Source organism: Patella vulgata, chromosome 1, assembly GCF_932274485.2.
Source record: "Patella vulgata chromosome 1, xgPatVulg1.2, whole genome shotgun sequence".
NCBI lineage: Eukaryota > Metazoa > Mollusca > Gastropoda > Patellidae > Patella > Patella vulgata.
This window is the reverse complement of record NC_065879.2, coordinates 31,539,262-31,560,953: the sequence shown is the minus strand read 5'-3', so window position 1 is coordinate 31,560,953 and position 21,692 is coordinate 31,539,262. Positions and strand designations below refer to the sequence as shown.

Here is a 21,692-nt window from a genome sequence, read left to right as displayed (position 1 = left end):
AAACCTGTTCTTACCTGCATTATCGGCATAAAATCTAATAACAGTATAACCACCATCTGGTACAGTTACTGAATCTTTACTAACAGCTTTACTTAATTTTCTCTTGATAAAACCTCCTTCATCTAGAGCTTTAACTTCTTCTAATGATGTTGATGTATTTAACTGTAAATAATATGTTTCTAAACACAATAGTATATATTGTCAACCCTTAATTTAATGGTCCAGTTTTATTCTTAAAAAAAAATAAAATAAAATGGACCGTCGTCAGTCTTGATTCACGGTTATTCCGCCGAGGCGAGGAATGCGACGCTAGCATTCTATCCAGGCCTGGAATAACATGGTGGTGGTGGTGGTGGGGGGGGGGGGCGTGGAGCATATCACATTTCGTATTAACGAATAAAACCTATCTCTTACGGAAGAGTGAAAACAATCTGTTGCCATGCAAGATACGTCCACGTTTTGCAAGAGATGGAAGGAGAAATCGATAAGGTATACCTCTCTTTTGGCATCGTGGGGGGGGGGGGGTAACTCCGGAACAGAAGGTGTTGGAACGCTGAATATCGACAGAGTTCGTCATCTCACAAACCCAGTGTTTTACACCAAATTTGAAAGAGATCTGTTACACAATGTAGCCTGTATCGCATTCCCAAAGTTTACGGCTAAGGAGTCATGGACCAGATACGAAGGGTTTCAATAAGCTAATTATCGAAAGGGTTCGTCCCCTCATGACCCAAATGTTTCAAACTAAATTTTAACAAGAGGTTGCTATGCAAGATATGCCCACATTTTGCAAGAGATGGACAGAGAACTGGTTTTAAAAAAACGAATTTTCGTACAATCAGGTGCTGTAATCCAGGTTGTTACGGTCCTACAAGCGACAACATCAAAAAGAAACCAAGATCTTTGGGATATGAAAATATATTTATCAAAATCAAATTAAAAAAATGTGACCTCTAGGGGTCCGCAAACTTAAAACGCGACAATCAGGGGCCATAATCCAGGAAGTTTCGGTCCTATATGCGCCAATATCGAAAGGAACCGAGATCTTTGGGATATAAATATATATTTTAAGTTTCATCAAAATCGGATAAGAATTGTGACCTCTAGAGGGTCCACTACCTTGGTATTACATACTTTTACACCTTGGCCAATTCTACGAATCTAGGGTATCGGAGTCTCCCGATGTTTGCCGAATGAGCCTTTATAGTAAGTGGCGAAAGTGCGGGTAATGTTTTCGGTACCGTTGAAGAATTCTGCATACGCATTCTGTCAATATTGGAGGGTATTCACCTAAAAATAGTTTTAATTGTGATGAAGCCAGTTTGTCGTTTTCAGAACAGGTCATCCAAGATCTTTTAAACCTTAACATATTTTAAGATTCGCCTTGGTATATATGTGACATGCTTTGCCACTATTTGGGTAATGGGGAGGGGGCATTTTGATGGGAAGTTTTGGTCCGCATTTCACGAAATTCGAACTCATCAGCGATTGTTGTGTAGTGAACATTTGTTCGGCATTGAAATCGAATAATCCAGAACGTTACGGTCCGAAATCAAACACTGAGATATGTGCAATAAAAACGCGCATTTCACTTACTTTATCCATGGCAATTACTCTGAAGGGATGACCATGTAAATGTGTTGGATGATTGGCGTTGAACGTGACACCTTCGTCAATCAATACAATTTCAACAGTATCACCTAAATCTACTTTAAGTCGGTGAATACATTGGCAAAATTCTTCTGTGCAGTTCTTTTGAATAGTATCTTTATCACAGTACAGTTCCTTAAAAAATAACAAAAGGGTTTTAATTTTCAGATATTCGTACTCCTCTGATTAATAAAATAGCATCGGGTCCACTTTAGTAACTAAACTGCGTTAAAGACTTTAGAAACACTTATTCTAGCCATGCACATCTATCTAAAAACGTCGTACATAGATCCCGTTAACTATAAACATTTTACATATAATACATTAAGCTGAAACTTTTAGACAAGGTGAGTATACTAGACTATATTGATTTGCATACGTTATCCGCTTTTATCAAAGAATATCCTCTGAAATCTAGGATTGCTCTCGTAAATAAAATAGTATTTTCTTCATGGCTTACTAATTAATTAAACAATGGGGAATTGTTGTTGGCAGTACCCTGAGTTCAAGCGTGGTGTCACTGTTTGACTTGGTTTGGATCGGTTCCTTGTCCATTTAACTTTAGAGAAACCGCGTCAGTTATGCATCTATTAGGTTCTTCGTCCTAACATATTTTATAAAAACCTAAAACTGATTTATCAAGATACTTTATATTGTCTTTATGAAACGTCACCCAACTGTTTATTATTGATATAAATCATTTCTTATTATGTTTTTCTTTTCTTTATTTTTTTTTATTACTGCCCACCATTTTTCTTGCAATATTATTGGCTTTTTGTAACAAAAAGAGAAACCAAGTCAACCCAGGTACGAGTTAAAATTATTATATATACGTTACGATAGGAACAACAAACGTGCATTTGTCTCAAACTAACCAAAACTTATCCAGCTGTCGGTTGGGGACCTTAAATCACAAATACAGCGAACGGTGACATGGGGGAGCCACGGCTGCTAAGTAAGTAAGACGTTGGCTCGCCATCCTGGAGGTTGCGGGTTCGATCCCAGTGTTGGCCGGCGTTGTTCCCCCTTGTCAGTCGTGCAGGACGGGGAACCTGACAAGGATGGCTGTCTAGTCGTTCGGATTGCCAATACAATGTTAAAGGTTTCATACATATGACTGTGACTCAAAGGAATTCCCCACGACAAGTTCAGTACCCCAGGAATAGAACCCATACACCCCTACCGAGTAAGCTAAAGGAAACTTCCCCCAACATCTAAACACGAAACAACACGGGGCAGACAGAAGATACATACCTCCGGCACATCATCATGTTGAGTCAAAATTGGAGCATGTGGCATCATGTTGGAGATTCGATTGATTTGTGGTGAATACAAATGTTTCTGTCGGACCACTGATGAAAGTGGATAAAGATCTGGACGATTATAGAAAATATTATCAATTTTGGAAAAATCGTACGTCAAATAAAACTTTTTGTCTGGTTGTTCTTTGAGTGCCATATCATCAGGAACCATCGAAGTTAATTTAGTAACAGGAATCTGGTCCTCGTTTTCCTTTTGGTTCCATGGATTGAGCAGCTTTAAAAAATAACATCAAATGTTTATTGAAATTTTACAGACGAAAGTTAATCTAAAGCAAAACTCTATATCTCCCTTAATTTTATGTCAAAATAGCATCAATAATTATTGAGATATGTAATGCCGCATTGATTATTTAAACAATTTAACTATCATCATTAAAAATTTGGCACTACTTGCAAAACCTTGGCAATGTAAATATGATTAGATATCAAGAACGGTCAGATAGAATTTTCATTCCTGGGCTTTTAAAATGCGTATTACAAAAATGATAAAACTGAATACTAATATAGCACACGTACTTTTCCACCTTGCTTCGACCTCATATAGTCTTGTGGAGCTGTTGGAAGTTCTTTGGGGCTGCCATGATATCTAAGAATGGCGAGGGCTTGGGCTTGCTTTTGGTTTTCACCACAATCAGCTAATCCCCGAACTCTAAACCAATAATTACCGACATCTTTATTTGCATTTAACACGAAGTCGTATCTTTCTCCAGCAAAGATATTGAATGAGTCCACTACGATGGGTTCAAAAGGGTTTCCATCACTTGCTATTATTATGATGGGATGATCATCAATGGATATTTGAAGAGGACAGTTGAATATAGCATTGCTGACAATTCGGAACCGATAACTTTTAGTGCGATTAACGTGGAAAACCTCCCTGGGAGTGTTCAATATTTTACCAGGTAGATCATCATACGCGAAGTCTTGGTAAGCTGCTTTACCTAAAAAAGACCAACATTTTTTTCGAATTAATAAATTAATAATGTATAACTTTCCTGTAATTTTTGGTACTAATTATATATTTGTAGGCTATTTACTACGGCCACGTGTGCAATGCCAAGTTTGCGCTTAATCTTCTTCGAGTTCCAATGTCAAGGTTATTTTATGTGTAAACCTGTATGACAACCTGCCTTCATAGAGCATATCCTTTGTCTTAATAAGTTGTAGCAATGGGGATTAAGCTAATGAACCCCCATTTTCCTTCTCAGGCCCTCTGTCATAGGGAAATCAGACTGCAAAATCCTTTTCACAATATCCCCCCCCCCTACTGAACATATAACAATGTTATGGTACTTAACGTGGGAATTGTAAATTAGTGAAGAAAATGAACTGACATTAATCAACTTGAGAGCACCTCTATTTAGTAACACGAGGACCTCATTTAAATATAACTAAGGATCCAGCCAAATATACTTGCCATTTATAAGCATCAGTCGAGGTTTGTTGTCACCGTCACTATGGTGATGCTCGGCAAATCGATCAATTGTTAGTTGATTTAACCAATCATTGACCATTACAGTATGTTCAGCAAGATCTTCATCATATAGCGAAAAATGGACTTCTCTACTTGGTGGTTGACTTACAACCAAATGACCAAATATTCCATCTGCTCTTTGTACACCAGCATGAGAATGCCAATAATGTGTTCCAGCGTTTTCAGCTTTAAATCTGTAACGGGCGTATACATGTATTAATTGAATAATCATTTGCAATTTGTATCCAGCGGACATCAAATCTCTCTCTCTCTCTCTCTCTCTCTCTCTCTCTCTTATCCACATTAGCCTTCTGATTACACTGACTTTTATAGGTCTACCTAATTTAATGTATTTTCAGGGTCCATTCAGTTTTGTTAGTTACTTCAACTCCCGCTAATAGCATGTGGTCAATAGATGGAGGTATGTATGACTTCAGATTATAAATCCTAGGTGAATTTATTAGCATCTAATAAGTAAATAATACCAATATTGCCAATTCATCTAACTCTTAGAGGTGATTTATTTCCGTAAGGTCTGATTATACAAAAGAAAAGTAGTATCGAATGTATTACTTGATGAATGAGAAGCCTGACTGACAAAGAGAGGTTCTCGTTTTAAACTTTGCCAGTCTTACCTGTATTGAAATGTAGAATGTGTTGGTATAGGGCATTGTGTTACCATAGGAACACCATCCATCCATTGGGAACCTTTCTGATAAATACCATGCCAATGTATAGCCGTGCCTTCATTTGTTTCTAATTGGTTCTTTACATTAACGACGATCATATCATTTTGACAAACCTTGATATAGAGAAAGAAATAAATATTCTTATTAGGTGTAAAGGTGTTCCAAATCGGTGAAGCAGAAATGCTGGACGGACACTCTGCATTAAGTAATTATCGACAAAAGTTATGTGCTAGAACTTTCGGTTTCTTTAAGATTGCGCATGACAAGGTAGGAAACCGCGGAATGATTGGATTTCGTATTATCAAGATCTCGCGTTAACGAAAGTATTGCATTTCGGCTACCATGTCTGTACATGACATGCGTAATATATCAGCTGTTCTCCTTTTTCTTATCTACTAGTCCATCGTAAAATGGTAAAGGTTGAAAAATGGATTGTTATGTGCTAGAACTTATGATTTCTTTAAAATTGCGCATAACAGATATAGACCGGAAGACGAAATGACATCACTTTCCAGCTTCTTGCCTTCGCCTTCCGAGGTGTGAACAACACGAAGGCTTCTTGCCTTCGCGTTGGTAACTCATGATAGCGAAGCAAAGTATCGAGGGGATGAGATTAGGACAATTGTCCCGGCTTCTTTACTTCACCTTCTCACTTAGTTAAAGTAGCTAAGTCTCCAACTCAATATCAACCAAAATCTTCAACATTGAAAACACAAATTATTTGTCAATTTAAATCAACATTGATGCTGTGATCTTACCGGAAAAAGATGGGCTTCTGATATCCAATATTTAAGACAAAATAAACATTTTGCCATTGGTACACGAATCGTGTACCATAATGCGTTTCAGCCCCAGTTCTAGCAAGAGACTCGAGGAACGAGGCTAGACATATTGCATCAAACCAAATGTAGACTGGAATAACCAGGCACTAGAAATTTGCATTCGATTGAGACTGCGGGCTTATTTCGCGGAACATAACTGATTTGAAATTCGAGTAAAAACGGAAACCATTGAATGTGTATCAGTTTATATACATTCATATTACAGTATTATATGAGTTGCGACCCACTTGTGTCAATTTCTAGGTCCCAAATGTTAGCGATTTAGCTCCTTTAAATCGAAGGCAAGGATAGAAGGGGTACTCATCGGCTTCCATAAAGTTCTGCCAAGTAACCAATTTTAAGGCAGGTTACAAGCAGTCGTTTAGATCAAGGTCAGATGGTGTATCTATGGAACTTGTATTAAACCTACAGCCGATATGTCATTCTTTCAAGGACTAAGCTTTACGGAAATGTATATGCATTTTAATACGAGAAAATGCGATTAAAAATCTCTAGGCGACTGTTTCAAAGTTGATATTGGTCTTTATCTTTCAGTAATACGGGGTTTGATATCTTAACAAATAACATACCCGGATTCCTGGACCAGGTAACATTCTATTAACAACAACTACAGATCGTGGAACTCCATCAGCTGATATACAATGTGGTCTATTACAATCTGTTATATTTCTAGGACAATCATAACATGCTTTACTCAATGTATAATAATATTCTAGAGTAAAGTTATATATACATGTCATTATTTCTCCACCATCTTTACAAGCCCGTGCACATTTGTGATCTTTATAACCTGAAACAATGTATAAAATGTCGAGTTTTCAAAAGTATCTGTAACATTTATGATGACGTAGGAAATATATGGTTTGTCGTGGCCAGCTGTCTGATGACTGTATGTAGGCCTAAATCTTATCTGTTTTTGCATCACATTAGAAACATGTTACTAAAAAGTCAATAAATGTGCTTTGTTTTCAACTCAGGTTGGATGTGATATTAATATATCTTTATACCTAATAATAATGTTACTAAAACGAAAGGAAAGGTCATAACACACGGATCTTATGGACAATTACTTTTCTTTGAATTCTACAATGCCAGGGCTTATTTTAGCCGTAAGGCTATGTTTTTAAGGAATGCATTCGGATTTGTATTTTATCCAAACTATCAGGCTTACTTTCCTTGACAGGTAGAAGCAGGGCCTGTAGATCCCGATGGTTCTTCTTGACTTAAGGCGAGATTCGTATCAGGGACATTCTAGTGGAACACTCCAACCCATCCCCAAAAACTCCACTTTATTTTGAACGTTGATATTTCCTAACTTGACCCACCTCCAAAGCGAAACACAGGTTGCTATTCTATGGACATGCCTCACATTGTGACCACTAATACGCACTATAGTCGCCAGTTATTCAAGGGTAACTTAATTAATCAATGACCCGTACAGGTTATAATACATGTATATAGCAAAGGGAGGACGCTAAAATATGGTCACCCCATAACAATTAATTCGCAAATAAAAGGCATCAACACTTAAAAGATAGGGTAATAAAATCCAAATCATAGTAGAAGTTGGTTGTTAAAAATGTATTAATTCTGCCTTAAAAGCCTAATATATGGTCATGTTTACTCCGGACAGTGGTTTATTTGATTAGACCAAAGCCGTATACATGTATATAGGGCTTTGGATTAGACCTACGGGATTACTCGCACCATCGCTTCTGGAAAATGGCGGTCGTGAGAAAATTCCTAAACTGGTAATAGTCGTGTATCGCTTATTAAAGACTTGGTTGTTGATTTGTTTTCTACAAGAACCGCTTTCAATTTAAATATGTATGCCCCAAACACTGTCGTATATATCAAAATTGAAATAGTAATATAAATTAAATATAAAAAAAGTAAATCAGTAAAGATAAGCCAATTTGCATATATATATTTGGCATCAAAATTAACACTAATGGTGCTAAAGGATTTATTTGGAAATTTAACGAAGCGGGCGTAATACAATTAAACATTTCGGTTGATTACTATTCATTGGCTTTCTATTTAATAAGAATCGAAGCAGACACGCGGCACACCAGTTTAATTAAAACCTTACTTGAAAAAAATTATGACTACACTGAAAAAACACTTGTGTTGGATCTCAACACAAGTACTTGTGTTAAAACTAATCTACACAAGTTATGTGTTGTTTTTCATTGCATTAACACAAACTTGTGTCGATTTATAAAATCTTGTGGTTTTTTTCTTATCATTAACACAAGTAATGTGTACCTTCCAAGATTTGTTTTCTTTTTAAAAAAAAAACTCCATACAAAGTCTGAATTCGGGAGTCGTCAAGTTTTAAGAAAAGTAATAAAGGGCTTAATTCACATCTCGAAAATCACATGCTGTTCTTCACTGGAAGGGTGTGAGTACCAATTAATCAGACAATTGCCAGACAGACTTGAATGTTAATTGATGTTAAGTTGTCTGTAAAGTTAAAATGTCTGTCTTTTTTTATTGACCCAATAAACTGATAGATCAAATGAATATATAGTGTACATGTGATTTTCAGCACCCTGGTGTTTTCGAAAATTGATTCAATGTACAATGAACAAAAAAAATGAGTAAAACTCTAAATAATGTAATTGGTTGATGTAATCGAAATTGGACAGTATTGGTTAACTGAAAAGTAACCAATCATTTAATTGATCATCCACGTGTATCTCATAATCGACTTATTGATATAATGGTTCTCCAAGTTATCTATACTTTTTGTCTGCGATATCACTTCGGTGGAAGCGGACGTAAAATACAACTAATTTACTAAGAAGAAGTATCTATACTTTAGTCATTGCGACAAATTCTTTCTTTGATATTATATCAGCGACATTCAGTTAGATAGATGTAGTGAAGTTAGCATCAACAGGGTGCTTTAGCCGTGATATTTTAAAAAAAATTATAATGGTCACATAGAATACCAGACCGCAGGTTTGTAAATTTTTACAAAAAATAAAACTGTGTATTTAATTCAGCATGTATATATTGCTTCTATGTATATAATAATTCGTTTCGTTTAAAACAGTCAGATTTAGAACTACTGCCACTGACTGCACCGGAAGTCTATTTATATAATGGCGCCACAAAGAAATTTTTTTTGATGTGTTCTAAAAGTGTTCCGCTAATTCAGCAATCTAATGAATCTGTCTTAATTTTTCTGAAATCGTGCTTAATTATTATTAGCTAATCGGCGCTACACCGTTGTTCAAATACTTATAGCAAGAAACCCCCGACTAGGACCAGCAGGTAAGAATCTGTCTTGATTTTATAGTAATACCCGGTTGCAATTATTGGCCGCCATCTTTGATTTTTATAGACGTTCGGGCAAAAGGAGAAATGTATATCCAGACATGGACTATAGCTAGATACTAACTTTTGTGTTAGTTGTTTAGTTGAAATGTAATCTTATTTCTGTAAAAGAAAAAAACAACAAACAAATCAGCCTTTTTTATATATTGTGATGATCCGAAATTTCTGTAACTAGTAATAGTATTAAGTTTTCATGTATATTTGGCTTTAAATTTAATTACGGGTTTCTTTTGGTTTCTAAAATTATCTCTTTGGCTTTTTGTGTCTCACCTTGCCTACGGCTTCGTCAGTTGTTTATTTTTATATCTAATTTTAATGTCATCATTGTCAATTGTATTTGTTTTATCGGTAATCCTTCTATTTGTTTATCGTTCGCTATAATGTCCTGTATTGTGTGTGGTTAATCTAGTCTACTTCCGTCTCTTTTGTCTCACTGCGCATGCGTGGCGCGCATTATTTAAGAACGGACAACTAGTCTGTCTGGGATTCAGATGCTTGATTTCAAGGTGAGAGGTCGCGTGTTACTTCTCGTGTCTGGATACCTGACCATTTCTTGGGCCGTGTGCTTCAAGTTACCTTGACCATAATCTGGGCTTTTGCTCATACGTTGGTCGATACTTGTACGCCCTAGTGTCTCAGTGTTAACCAGTGTGTTCTAGTGGAATACAGCGGGTGGCCGCGAACGTGTCTCGTGGGTCAAGCCATTTTCTTGGCCTTTCGTACAACGCGTAGACGTCGGCTGTGGGTTGATCGCATTAGTGGATTTGGGGTTGCCCCTTCCCGTTGTTGTATAATCGACTCCCACTCGTGAGTTAACTCTGAGTAAGCCTTTTATTGGTCGGATTTGTGTCGACTTTAGGCCTCTATTGGATAGTGAAGTGCCTTATTTTATATAATATATTCCGTCCCAGTGTTTTACCAGTGGATTATTTTTAATATTTATTATATGATATTCATGTTTTTGGATTATTTGTACCCGTATATGTTTATGTGTTGAAACTGAAAGGATTACCGGGATACCAATTGCTTTATTGTTGAGATTATTTTTGTCCCCCGCCTTTCGAAGAAAGCAGGGGACTATTAAAATGGGTTCGTCCGTCTGTCTGTCCGCCCGTCCGTCTGTCTGTCCGTCACACTTTTTGGGACACAATAACTCTCTTCCTAATTGAGCTAGAATGTTCAAACTTGGTGTATGTGTTTATTAGGTCAATGCCTTGATGGAGTTCGAAGATGAGCATTTTCCGCTTAGGGTAAGCAGAGATAAGCAATTTGATTGGTTGATGCTTTGGGACACGATAACTCTCTTCCTAATTGGGCTAGAATGTTCAAACTTGGTGTATGTGTTGATTAGGTCAATGCCTTGTTCTAATTGGGCTAGAATGTTCAAACTTGGTGTAGGTGTTTATTAGGTCAATGCCTTGATGGAGTTCGAAGATGAGCATTTTCTGCTTAGGGTAAGCAGCGATAAGCAATTTGATTGGTTGATGCTTTGGGACACGATAACTTGAGTTCTAATTAAGTGAGAGTGATGAAACTTGGTGTATAGTTTTATTACATCAATACCTTGACTAAGTTCGATAATAAGCATTTTCTGCTTATGGGTAAGCAGAGCGATAAGCAATTTGATTGGGTGAGACTTTGGAACACATTAACTCTCCTTCTAATTGAGCTAGAATGTTCAAACTTGGTGTAGGTGTTTATTAGGTGAATGCCTTGATAGAGTTCGAAGATGAGCATTTTCTGTGTCTGTCTGTCCGTCACACTTTTTGGGACACAATAACTCTCTTCCTAATTGAGCTAGAATGTTCAAACTTGGTGTATGTGTTTATTAGGTCAATGCCTTGATGGAGTTCAAAGATGAGCATTTTCCGCTTAGGGTAAGCAGAGATAAGCAATTTGATTGGTTGATGCTTTGGGACACGATAACTCTCTTCCTAATTGGGCTAGAATGTTCAAACTTGGTGTATGTGTTGATTAGGTCAATGCCTTGTTCTAATTGGGCTAGAATGTTCAAACTTGGTGTAGGTGTTTATTAGGTCAATGCCTTGATGGAGTTCGAAGATGAGCATTTTCTGCTTAGGGTAAGCAGCGATAAGCAATTTGATTGGTTGATGCTTTGGGACACGATAACTTGAGTTCTAATTAAGTGAGAGTGATGAAACTTGGTGTATAGTTTTATTACATCAATACCTTGACTAAGTTCGATAATAAGCATTTTCTGCTTATGGGTAAGCAGAGCGATAAGCAATTTGATTGGGTGAGACTTTGGAACACATTAACTCTCCTTCTAATTGAGCTAGAATGTTCAAACTTGGTGTAGGTGTTTATTAGGTGAATGCCTTGATAGAGTTCGAAGATGAGCATTTTCTGCTAAGGGTAAGCAGAGATAAGCAATTTGATTGGTCGATGCTTTGGGACACGATAACTTTAGTTCTAATTAAGTGAGAGTGGGGACACTTAGTGTATAGGTTTATCTCATCAATACCTTGAGTAAGTTCCATAAATAAGCATTTTCTGCTTATGGGTAAGCAGAGCGATAAGCAATTTGATTGGTCGAGACTTTGGAACACAACTCTCCTTCTAATTGAGGAAGAATGTTCATACTTGGTGTAGGCATTCATTAGGTGAATGTCTTGATGGAGTTCGATGATAAAGCTTGTCTACTTACGGTCAGCAGAGATAAGCAATCTGATTGGTTGATAACTTTGGTTTTAATTAAGTGAGAGTGATGAAACTCTGAGTATAGATTCGTTATATCATTACCTTGACTAAGTTTGTTAATGAGAATTTTTTGCTTAGGCTAAGGATCGATAACTTTGATTCTATATGATAGAGAGTGATCAAACTTAGTGTATAGGTGATAATTTGTTTGATTGCTTGATATTTTTGAAAAAAAATAAATGTGCGATTAATGAATATGTGTCATCTATTTATTTTGGGATTTCGGCGGGGGACATCAGCCTCACTGTTGGCTTGTTCATGTTATTACTCGATGCCTTTATATTTTAATATATAAAGTATCACCTGGATAATCTTGTGGGTTTTTTTGTGTTATTGAGATCAGAAAGAGAGAATTTGGGGATCTTTAAACGTCAAGACATTGACATAAATTCAGGGTCTCGGGTCTGGCAGTAGATGAGTATGGTCACTTTTGAGCTGACACTTGCCCCCGTTTTCTCCGAAGAGCAGCTGTGGTCTGAGGGTAGACCGAAGAACCTCATCCCTTGGATTTCCGTGAACAAGCCATGGTCTCAGCTGTTTTCCATACACGCCTTCATTAAGACTGGAGAGACCACCCGACAGTTACCATTGGTGTTTTGTGTAATGTCGGGTAAAAGCCAAGACGACTATTATAAGGTAAATAGCACTTACTGATTGAATTACTATTAATAGTAAAAAAGGACTATTATTTGGGACCTTGAAATTGTCACAAATGGGTCGTAATAACAGCGACATTTGTTTCAGGCATATTTGTTTCATCGGTGACACGTCTGGTGTCATGTGAATGCAACGACAACAGCCTGGTTGATTGATTTGTTGATTGGAGTTCAGGTTGCCGTATTCACGGCCAGGCAAGACCGACTTGAAATTTCTAGAAATTTTTCTGGGGGAGACAGGCCCCAACAAATCCCCCGACGGTGCGTTTCACGACTTTGGCGCAAGACAGTGACCTTGAAGAGACGTCGAAAACCATTTAATAGACATAGTAAAAGTCATATCTTACGAGATTATCGCTGGTCTTGTCAGAAAATGCTATTTTATATATGACCAGTTTGTGTTTGAAAAATTTAATTATTTATTCTCCCACCATTAAAGCACACTAATTACGAAATATCGCTCTCAGAAACTTCATGGTTTCTTTTGCAATTTGTTTGGGGTAAGACGTTATATAAATAATATCAATCTGTCTACCACACAAATTTAACAGATACAAATGCATGTTATTCCACAGGTAGACAGACAGGGCCTCCTTTGAAGGGACTCAGTGAAGGGAACGCAGTTGGTTTAGAGTTTGTCTTACCCCTTTGAATATTTGCATCTCATCTCCAATGAAAACAATCATGTTGCTCTCATGCTGTTCTCAACCAGAATCAAACATATATCGTACCTGAGATTTGTTAGCATGTTCCACACAACCCAACATTTATCGGCACCGGGATTAAGGGTGTATATCTTTGTTTCTAACGCTTATTGGGAATACGCCACGGAAACTACAATAAAAACTTATTTACAAAAACATTCTAAAGAGGGAAAACTGACATATTTCAAGCTTTACTGTATTTAAAGAAATAATTTAAATCAGCCGGCTGAAACCCCGTCTCCGCTATTTGTTCAGTCATTCTTTAGGTATAGTGTCAGTTTCCACCGACAATGATATTGCAAACAAGTGTCCAATCTATAAAAGCATACATTCCTACAAAATGTTTCTTTAGTCAAGTGAAACAATAAATTCATGACTATGCGAGGGTGTGGTGAGTAAATTCGTGGTAACAAGTGTGAATAGGCTAATGTGACATAGAACAAGGTCACATTGATGTTGACAAATACGTAAGACGATATGAACATCAACTAAAAAGATATGTAATGTGATTTAGCTGCAAGGTGATACATGCATACATGTACATGTATATGCAGCATAGATAATTAAAACTTCTATTCAAGTTAAACCAACTGTATCTATTTATTTAAGTCTTACGTCGAGCTGAATACATTTTATGATTTATTTTCATCTATTGGTGGTTAACAGTGTGTAACTAAAACTAAAATTGGATCTTATTATTGCCAATGATATAATGTACATGTAATAGCAAGTGTATATATATTTTTTGTTCAGTCTGTACACAGTAACATATCTGAGAACCATATTATTATCATTTCTGCCCAAGGCTCCCTGTGCCTTATAGTTAGCAGTGATACAAGGCAATTACCAATTTTCCATGTTCTTGGCCTGAAGAAATAAAATAATAAAAGTCAAGTTTTTATTATTATGCAAGTGGAAAAATACAATTATTCATAGTATGATTTGAATAAATACAACTGATTTGAAGTTGGAATTATTATTTGTCTAAGATGACTGGGCATTTACAAATTGAAATAGCTACTCTTCATCAAGAAAATACATGAATATTTTTCCCAATTCACCTGGATTTTATTGTAGGTCTTTGTACGTGAAATAGCTTTATTTAACGTCCGCTACCACCGAAGTGATATTGCAGAAAATTAACAAATTCGGATTCCCTTTTAAAGGAAATTGACTGCACTATCGCTGGATTGTATTATATAGGTCATGTCAGTTTTTTTCAAAATGGCGCCCAGAACAAAAAACAAACATTGCAATTCAGGGCTGACTGGTGTCGAGGCTGTATCCTAAGAATGATTTTTTGAATATTTAATCACACAGAAACACAAGTATGCACATGCAGTTATGATATAATATTAAATTAGCTTACCTCAAATACCTCGAAATATACTGTTTGGTCAGTTTGTCCGCCCGCCATATTTCTATTAGTCACACATCCTTCGGCCAATTAAAATGGACGTATATTTTGTTTTAACCGAAACGAAAAAATTGCGTTATAAATAGTAAACGAGCTTGATTGACCGACCACTGCTAATGTTTTTTCGTGAAACGGTATAACTGCAATCAACACACGGCCGCCATTCTCGATGATTGACAACTCACGTTTTTCCTCATCCACCAAAGAACCGTTAGGTTTCTTTGAACATACTGTAATAACATAGGGATTATCAGTTAATCAGCTTTAATTATCCCGCTTTGATCGTTGCCATTTCTTATATTTTTCACAAAAAAACTTTGCCTTGTACGCACTAATTTATCAATTGGTATTGCCATCTACGACAAGCATGTCAACGTGCAGCTCACGGATTATCGTTAACAATTTCTAGGGGCTTGTAAAAAAAAGATTGCATGTCGTGTAAATATTTATTTTGTTTTTTGTGTAGGTCATTTTCAAATAAATTCATCAGCATATTATTCGTTTTAAATAAATATAAAACTTTTATGAGAAACGATGATTATCAAAGAACCGTAAGTGCAACTAATGTTTTATCGTTTGGTTGAGCCTTTTACTAACCACATGTTTCATGTTAATAAATATTTTCTTTCGTGTTTTGTTTGAATTGGCCTATTTCTAATAAATTATCCCGAGTCCCAAACTTCGTTAACCCGAGTCCCAAACGACGTATACCAAAGTCCCAAACGTCCTATACCGGAGTCCCAAATGTCGTGGTCATATTTTTTTGAGTCCCAAATGACGCGAGTCCCAAATGACGTGAGTCCCAAATGACATGTAATCAACCTAGAGTTGTTGTTAGTGTTTGTCGGATAGATCCTTTATACTTACTGGCGCTAGGTAATTTCGAGGCTAATATTGTTCAATTTTATTTGAATGATTTGCTTGCGCGTACCGTAGGAGTGTATTAGAAACAGTGTTTGCGCAGGTTCGAGAACGGCAGAAGAACATGAAAACACTTTCATGAGTCTCGAACATGAGAGAACGGTATCCATGGTAACAAGATGAATTAAATTTATACAATCTGTTACGATAACTTGTTTAGTATTTACTTCGCTATTAAGCATAATTTTGATAAATTATGACACCGTTTTACTCCTTTTCAATTCTTTGGATGACGATTACATCACCTTTTGATACGCCCTCGTCCGTAGGTTTGTCCGTCGTCTACAGAACTGATTATTTTGAAATTGATATGTTGTTTATTTTAATGAGATGAATCCTATTTAATTTCAATAATTTCTGTTAGTTTCTTCTGGAGTTATGGGCCTTGTTTCACTTTGTGAAATTCATTTGAATCTTTTAAATTAGTGAAACGAAGACGTCTATTAAATTTCTGCGATTTCTGTGAATTATGTCTAGAATTGTGGCCCTTGTTTCACTTTTTCGAACCTTGTGAACGCACGAACAACAAAATTATCATCCGATTTGTATGAAAATTGTATGCATTATTTAAATTAGTAAAACACAAAACAAAAAAATCTGTCAAATTTCAACAATTAAGGCCCTTGTTTCAGTTTGTAGAACCTTTGTAAACCCACAAACGACGAAAATTATAATCTTGTATGAAATTTTCTTGTAAATGCCCACATTACCTACAAAAGAATGAATATGCGACAATCCCTGTTGACTGCGCAAACGATTAAACTGCTGTGTGCATATGTTTCGTTGCCTGGCAACCTAACTTACTTGATGTTATACTGGCCACATACTACATCCAATTTTCGAACGGTATTAAACTTCTAAATTAATAAATGCACCCATGATGCTGTTTTCTCAGCAGTTATCGATGCGTCGACCTTTGTAAACCCACAAACAACGAAAATTATAATCTTGTATGAAATTTTCTTGTAAATGCCCACATTACCTACAAAAGAATGAATATGCGACAATCCCTGTTGACTGCGCAAACGATTAAACTGCTGTGGGCATATGTTTCGTTGCCTGGCAACCTAACTTACTTGATGTTATACTGGCCACATACTACATCCAATTTTCGAACGGTATTAAACTTTTAAATTAATAAATGCACCCATGATGCTGTTTTCTCAGCAGTTATCGATACGTCGACCATGTTTGTTCTCCCTCACACCAGCTATGAGGAAGTGTGGGATTTGAGAACGGGAATGTGTTCGTGAACGCATTCCAGACTGCTCAAGTCTGACAAGAACCCATTCTCCGTCCGTTCTCTGCACCGGAACACTGTTTCGAATACACCCTAGGGGTATTTAGCAAAGGGAGGAAACCGGAGGACCCGGAGAAAACCCACAAGGCTGGACAGGCGACCCTATTCCTAGTCACATTCAAGTGGGGAATCACATAATAATGGCCTATTTCAAATAAGATATTTGCATATAAAGAAAGTAGGCTTACAGCCTCTTTCAAAAGTGATATTTGCATATAAAGAAAGTACAAACTTAAATCGTCAGTGCTGGATAAACTAGCCAAAGGATTTGGCTGAATCAATTGGCGCTAAACTTCACCTAGTTTATCCACTGACATACGCCCGATCAAACATGTTTGATATATTTGGCTGAATTGTATTTGAGTGGTGTGTCCGCTTCGCCGAAGCATTCGTCTGATTTTAGAATTCATTAGCCAATCACCACTCATTCATATCGAGTGGGTATCGCAAACTAGCAGTCGAACTGTGACACGGGTGCTACAGCCAACAAATTCCAGCTACCATACTATCGGCTTAAATGCACGCCAATGGGACCTCAGGTTTTGTGTTCCATTGAAACGACTAGAAATGAAATGAAATGGGGTTTAACGTCCTACTGTTTTGCTCCGAACTGGGCTAATGAAGACAGGCATACACCACACAGTGTGCTATGAGGGAAATTTTGCCCGGACATCGGCACTGCGGTGTATCGAATTCCAACTGTCAAGGGATCGTTTTTTCATTTCATCCGAATGACTAGACAGTTGTCCGTCCTGCATCACTGACAAGGGGGAACCACGCCGGGAAATCTGGGTGAACTTTCTCGGCCAATGCAGGGATCGAACACCCGACCTCCAGGCTAGCGAGCCAGCGTCTTACCCACTTAGCCACCATGACGACTAGGCATGGAATCCATGCTGAAAAATTCAAATGAGCTTTCTCGGTCAACACTGGGAGCGAACCCGCAACCTCCCGGGTACCAAGCCAGTGCATTACACACTAAGCCACATGACTCGCTTCTAATTACTGTGACAGTCCAGTCACATGACAAACAAGGGTTATTAAAACAGATTTTCAAGGCTTGGGTAAGATCTTCGGGATTCAAATGGTTTTAGATATCACACAGTTTGTATATGGTAAGGTATCTTAAACAGTTTATTACATGTCACATTTTCATATTTTTCAGTTTCCATATTACATGTAGATGCCATAGCAAATCAAAGATCATATAATAAAATAAGTCAAAAAACCCAAATATGGAAAAAGAAAGAGCTGAAGAAATGGTGATTTGAGCACCTATGCTTTCTCATAGGTGTTTTTGGAGGGTGAGTGTTCAATTCTAATAGAAAAGATTGTTGTTATGGTATTTTAGAATCTCACCATAATGTGTTTGGCACAATATATCCCGGTTGGAGCTGATGTGACATAAACCTCCATTTCATTTTATTGTTTTGAAATTTAAAATTCAGTTTAGTATAGTAAATTTGTACACGTACATGTATGTGCACAAACAGAATCTTACTTATGTCCAGATACATGTAGATATGACTGTCTCATCTGTGGGGGACCACGGTGGCCAAGTGGGTTAGACACTGGCTCGCATATTTTAAGGTCGCGGGTTTGCAGTAAGACATTGCAGTACGGAGGACTGGGCTAATGAAGTTGGGCATATGCCATACAGTGTGCTACGAGAGAAATTTTGCCGGGTACCGTGACCTTAAGGCCTTCTCTTGTATCAAATTCTAACTGCCAGGGGATCTTTTACATGCACACCAATGTGTACACGGGACCACGTTTTTTTGTTCAATCTGAATGACTAGACAGCTGTCCTTGTCAGGCCCTCCGTCCTGCATCACTAACCAGAGGAAACCACGCCGGAAAATCTGGGTGAACTTTCTCGGCCAATGCAGGGATCGAACACCCGACCTCCAGGCGGCTAGCGAGCCAGCGTCTTACCCACTTAGCCACCATGACGACTAGACAGGGAATCCATGCTGAAAAATCCAAATAAGCTTTCTCGGTCAACACTGGGAGCGAACCCGCAACCTCCCGGGTAGCAAGCCAGTGCCTTACACACTAAGCCACATGGCTCTCTTTTAATTACTGTGACAGTCCAGTCACATGACAATCAAGGGTTATTAAAACAGATTTTCAAGGCTTGGGTAAGATCTTCGGGATTAAAATGGTTTTAGATATCACACAGTTTGTATATGGTAAGGTATCTTAAACAGTTAATTACATGTCACATATTCATATTTTTCAGTTTCCATATTAGATGCCATAGCAAATCAAAGATCATATAATAAAATAAGTCAAAAAAACCCAAATATGGGAAAAGAAAGAGCTGAAGAAATGGTGATTTGAGCACCTATGATTTCTCATAGGTGTTTTTGGAGGGTGAGTGTTCAATTCTAATAGAAAAGATTGTTGTTGTGGTATTTTAGAATCTCACCATAATGTGTTTGGCACAATATAGCCCGGTGTGGTTTCCTCTGGTTAGTGATGCAGGACGGAGGGCCTGACAAGGACAGCTGTCTAGTCATTCAGATTGAACAAAAAAACATGGTCCCGTGTACACATTGGCGTGCATGTAAAAGAGCCCCTGGCAGTTAGAATTTGATACAAGAGTAGGCCTTAGGGTCACGGTACCCGGCAAAATTTCTCTCGTGGCACACTGTATGGCATATGCCCAACCTCATTAGCCCAGTCGAAGCTGAACAGTAGGACGCCAAACCCCATTTCATTTCATTTTTTTCATTTTGTCTCATCTGTGACAAAGCAAACCAACACATTACAATACAATTTAATTAAATTAAAACTTTCGTCTATTTAAATATTGAATCGATTTAAGTCAACTAAAACATAGTATGTTTTTTTTCTCAGTTAACTACATCAGAAAGATCAAGACAGTTGGAAATGGCTATTCATATTATGGAAACTTTTTCTCACAGAGCTTGATAATCAGGTAAAATGTAAGTAACATACATATTTGTATTTTTAATCATCAACTAGTTCTATACACTTGATTGGTAATCTAGTTATTCTTCTTGGGGCAATGCCTAGGACTCTCCTATTCAAGTCTTGGCATTCTTGATTTTTGACAATCACATCCATTGATTTTCTTCAAGTTGTGATAGACCCTATGTGTATTTTTACAGTAAATAGCAGTATAAAAATGGACAATATTTTACTTTTCAAATAGATTTTAATAGGTAATATCCAATTTGTTGTCGATGGAAATAAAATATAATAATCTGCCTGGGTCTGTTACTGGACAAGACACAATAAGTGTTACCCAAAGATGAAACAAAATAGACTCAGTCTCGATGTGGCAAAATAAATTGTTTATTTAAACATTGTGAACCATAAATAGTAAGAAAGTATTCTTATTGCCTACTTTTTATTTTTTAGGCTGGAAGATTATTTGATGTATGATAACAACAAGAGATCCCAAGCATCAATTTATTTTATAATTCTGGAAAAGAATGCATTTGACCCAATTTTTGAATATTTTTTTTTGTTTTTACTGTTAAATATTCATCCCAAACACAATTAGATTTTAATTCTCTACAGAAATTTATGTATAATATAGAATGTAAAGTGACATATAAATCACTTAGAATTTGGTCGGAAATCATAAAGTATTTAATAGGCATAGTCTAGAAACCAAATGTAGATCAAATATACCCAGAATTACAAAAAACCTTGACCTACATTAAGGTGACTTTCCCTTGCTTATGAAATGAAATAGGGTTTAATATCCTACTTTTCTGTGTTATTATGGTGATTCTGCCCTACAACCTACAACCTACTCTTATATCAAATATTTCAACTGTCAAGGGTTGTTTAAAGGGAACCCAGGAGGGCCGAATGGTTAACACACGCACATTGGATCAGAAGGGTCTGTCATTGAGTCAGATAATTCGATTGTCAAGGGTTCTTTAAAGTAAACGCAGTGGGGGTAGTTTCAATTCTGGGCTTATACCCAATTATCCCTTGCCATGTCCTACACTACTGACGTGTGGGAACTATGTCGGAAAATCCAGTTGAAATTTCTCGGCCAATGCACTCACTGAACCACAGTGGCTCCTCCTTGCTTTTGACTTGTGATTATTTATATATATTTTGTACATATTATTTAATGTTTGCGATTTTCTCTGATATTTTTTTATTTTTCAATCCTGTAATCTTGATGCTTTGCTCCTTTTATGTAAAAAATATTCATTTTGTTTGAGGAAAAGGTTCTACATCATTTTATTACTCCTGCAAAATAGTGCATTTTTCTTTTGTTAGTTTTCTGTGTATGCTAGTTATTTCTAGATGCCTCACAAATCACTTGTAATATGATTTTGTAGCACTTTTCAGTTTCTGAAAGTATTTCAATTTAGTGCATAGTTAATATAATTAGGGCTTGGTTTGGATGTTATTAAATTTAGATATATTTGAATTATATATTTTTGGGGTATGGGGTAGGGATCTTTCTTTTCTCAGTTCTTGTTTTCGGGTAAAGAAAAAATTAAATAGCTATTTTGTATTTTGTGATGTGGGGGGAGGGGGGCAAAGTATAACAAAAATTTTATTAGTATTAGAATTATATCTCTGTTTTTCTGTTAACATTTCAAATGATGTCTATTTAGTTTTGATTTGGTGGTGTTAATTTACTTTTTCCTAT

The 21,692-nt window shown here is 36.8% G+C and overlaps 1 protein-coding gene and 1 long non-coding RNA gene across 3 annotated transcripts in view; one reads left to right on the top strand and one right to left on the bottom strand.

Annotated features, from left to right (window-relative positions):
- LOC126810253 (uncharacterized) overlaps positions 1-21,692 on the bottom strand; it is a 42,355-nt gene that overhangs the window by 1,216 nt on the left and 19,447 nt on the right. For both annotated transcript variants that reach the window (XM_050535271.2, XM_056100049.1), the window contains exons 2-8: positions 6,547-6,767; positions 5,082-5,248; positions 4,390-4,640; positions 3,489-3,913; positions 2,905-3,186; positions 1,597-1,785; positions 15-162 (exon numbers count right to left, since the gene is read on the bottom strand). In XM_050535271.2, coding sequence (XP_050391228.2) covers positions 15-162; positions 1,597-1,785; positions 2,905-3,186; positions 3,489-3,913; positions 4,390-4,640; positions 5,082-5,248; positions 6,547-6,717 — 1,633 coding nt within the window. In that variant the 5' untranslated portion in view covers positions 6,718-6,767. The remainder of the gene's footprint in view (positions 1-14; positions 163-1,596; positions 1,786-2,904; positions 3,187-3,488; positions 3,914-4,389; positions 4,641-5,081; positions 5,249-6,546; positions 6,768-21,692) is intronic.
- On the top strand, positions 11,083-21,441 carry LOC126824684 (uncharacterized). Its single transcript, XR_008787766.1, has 5 exons — positions 11,083-12,679; positions 18,207-18,345; positions 19,284-19,417; positions 19,904-19,992; positions 20,432-21,441. It is a non-coding gene; the product is annotated as an uncharacterized LOC126824684 (long non-coding RNA).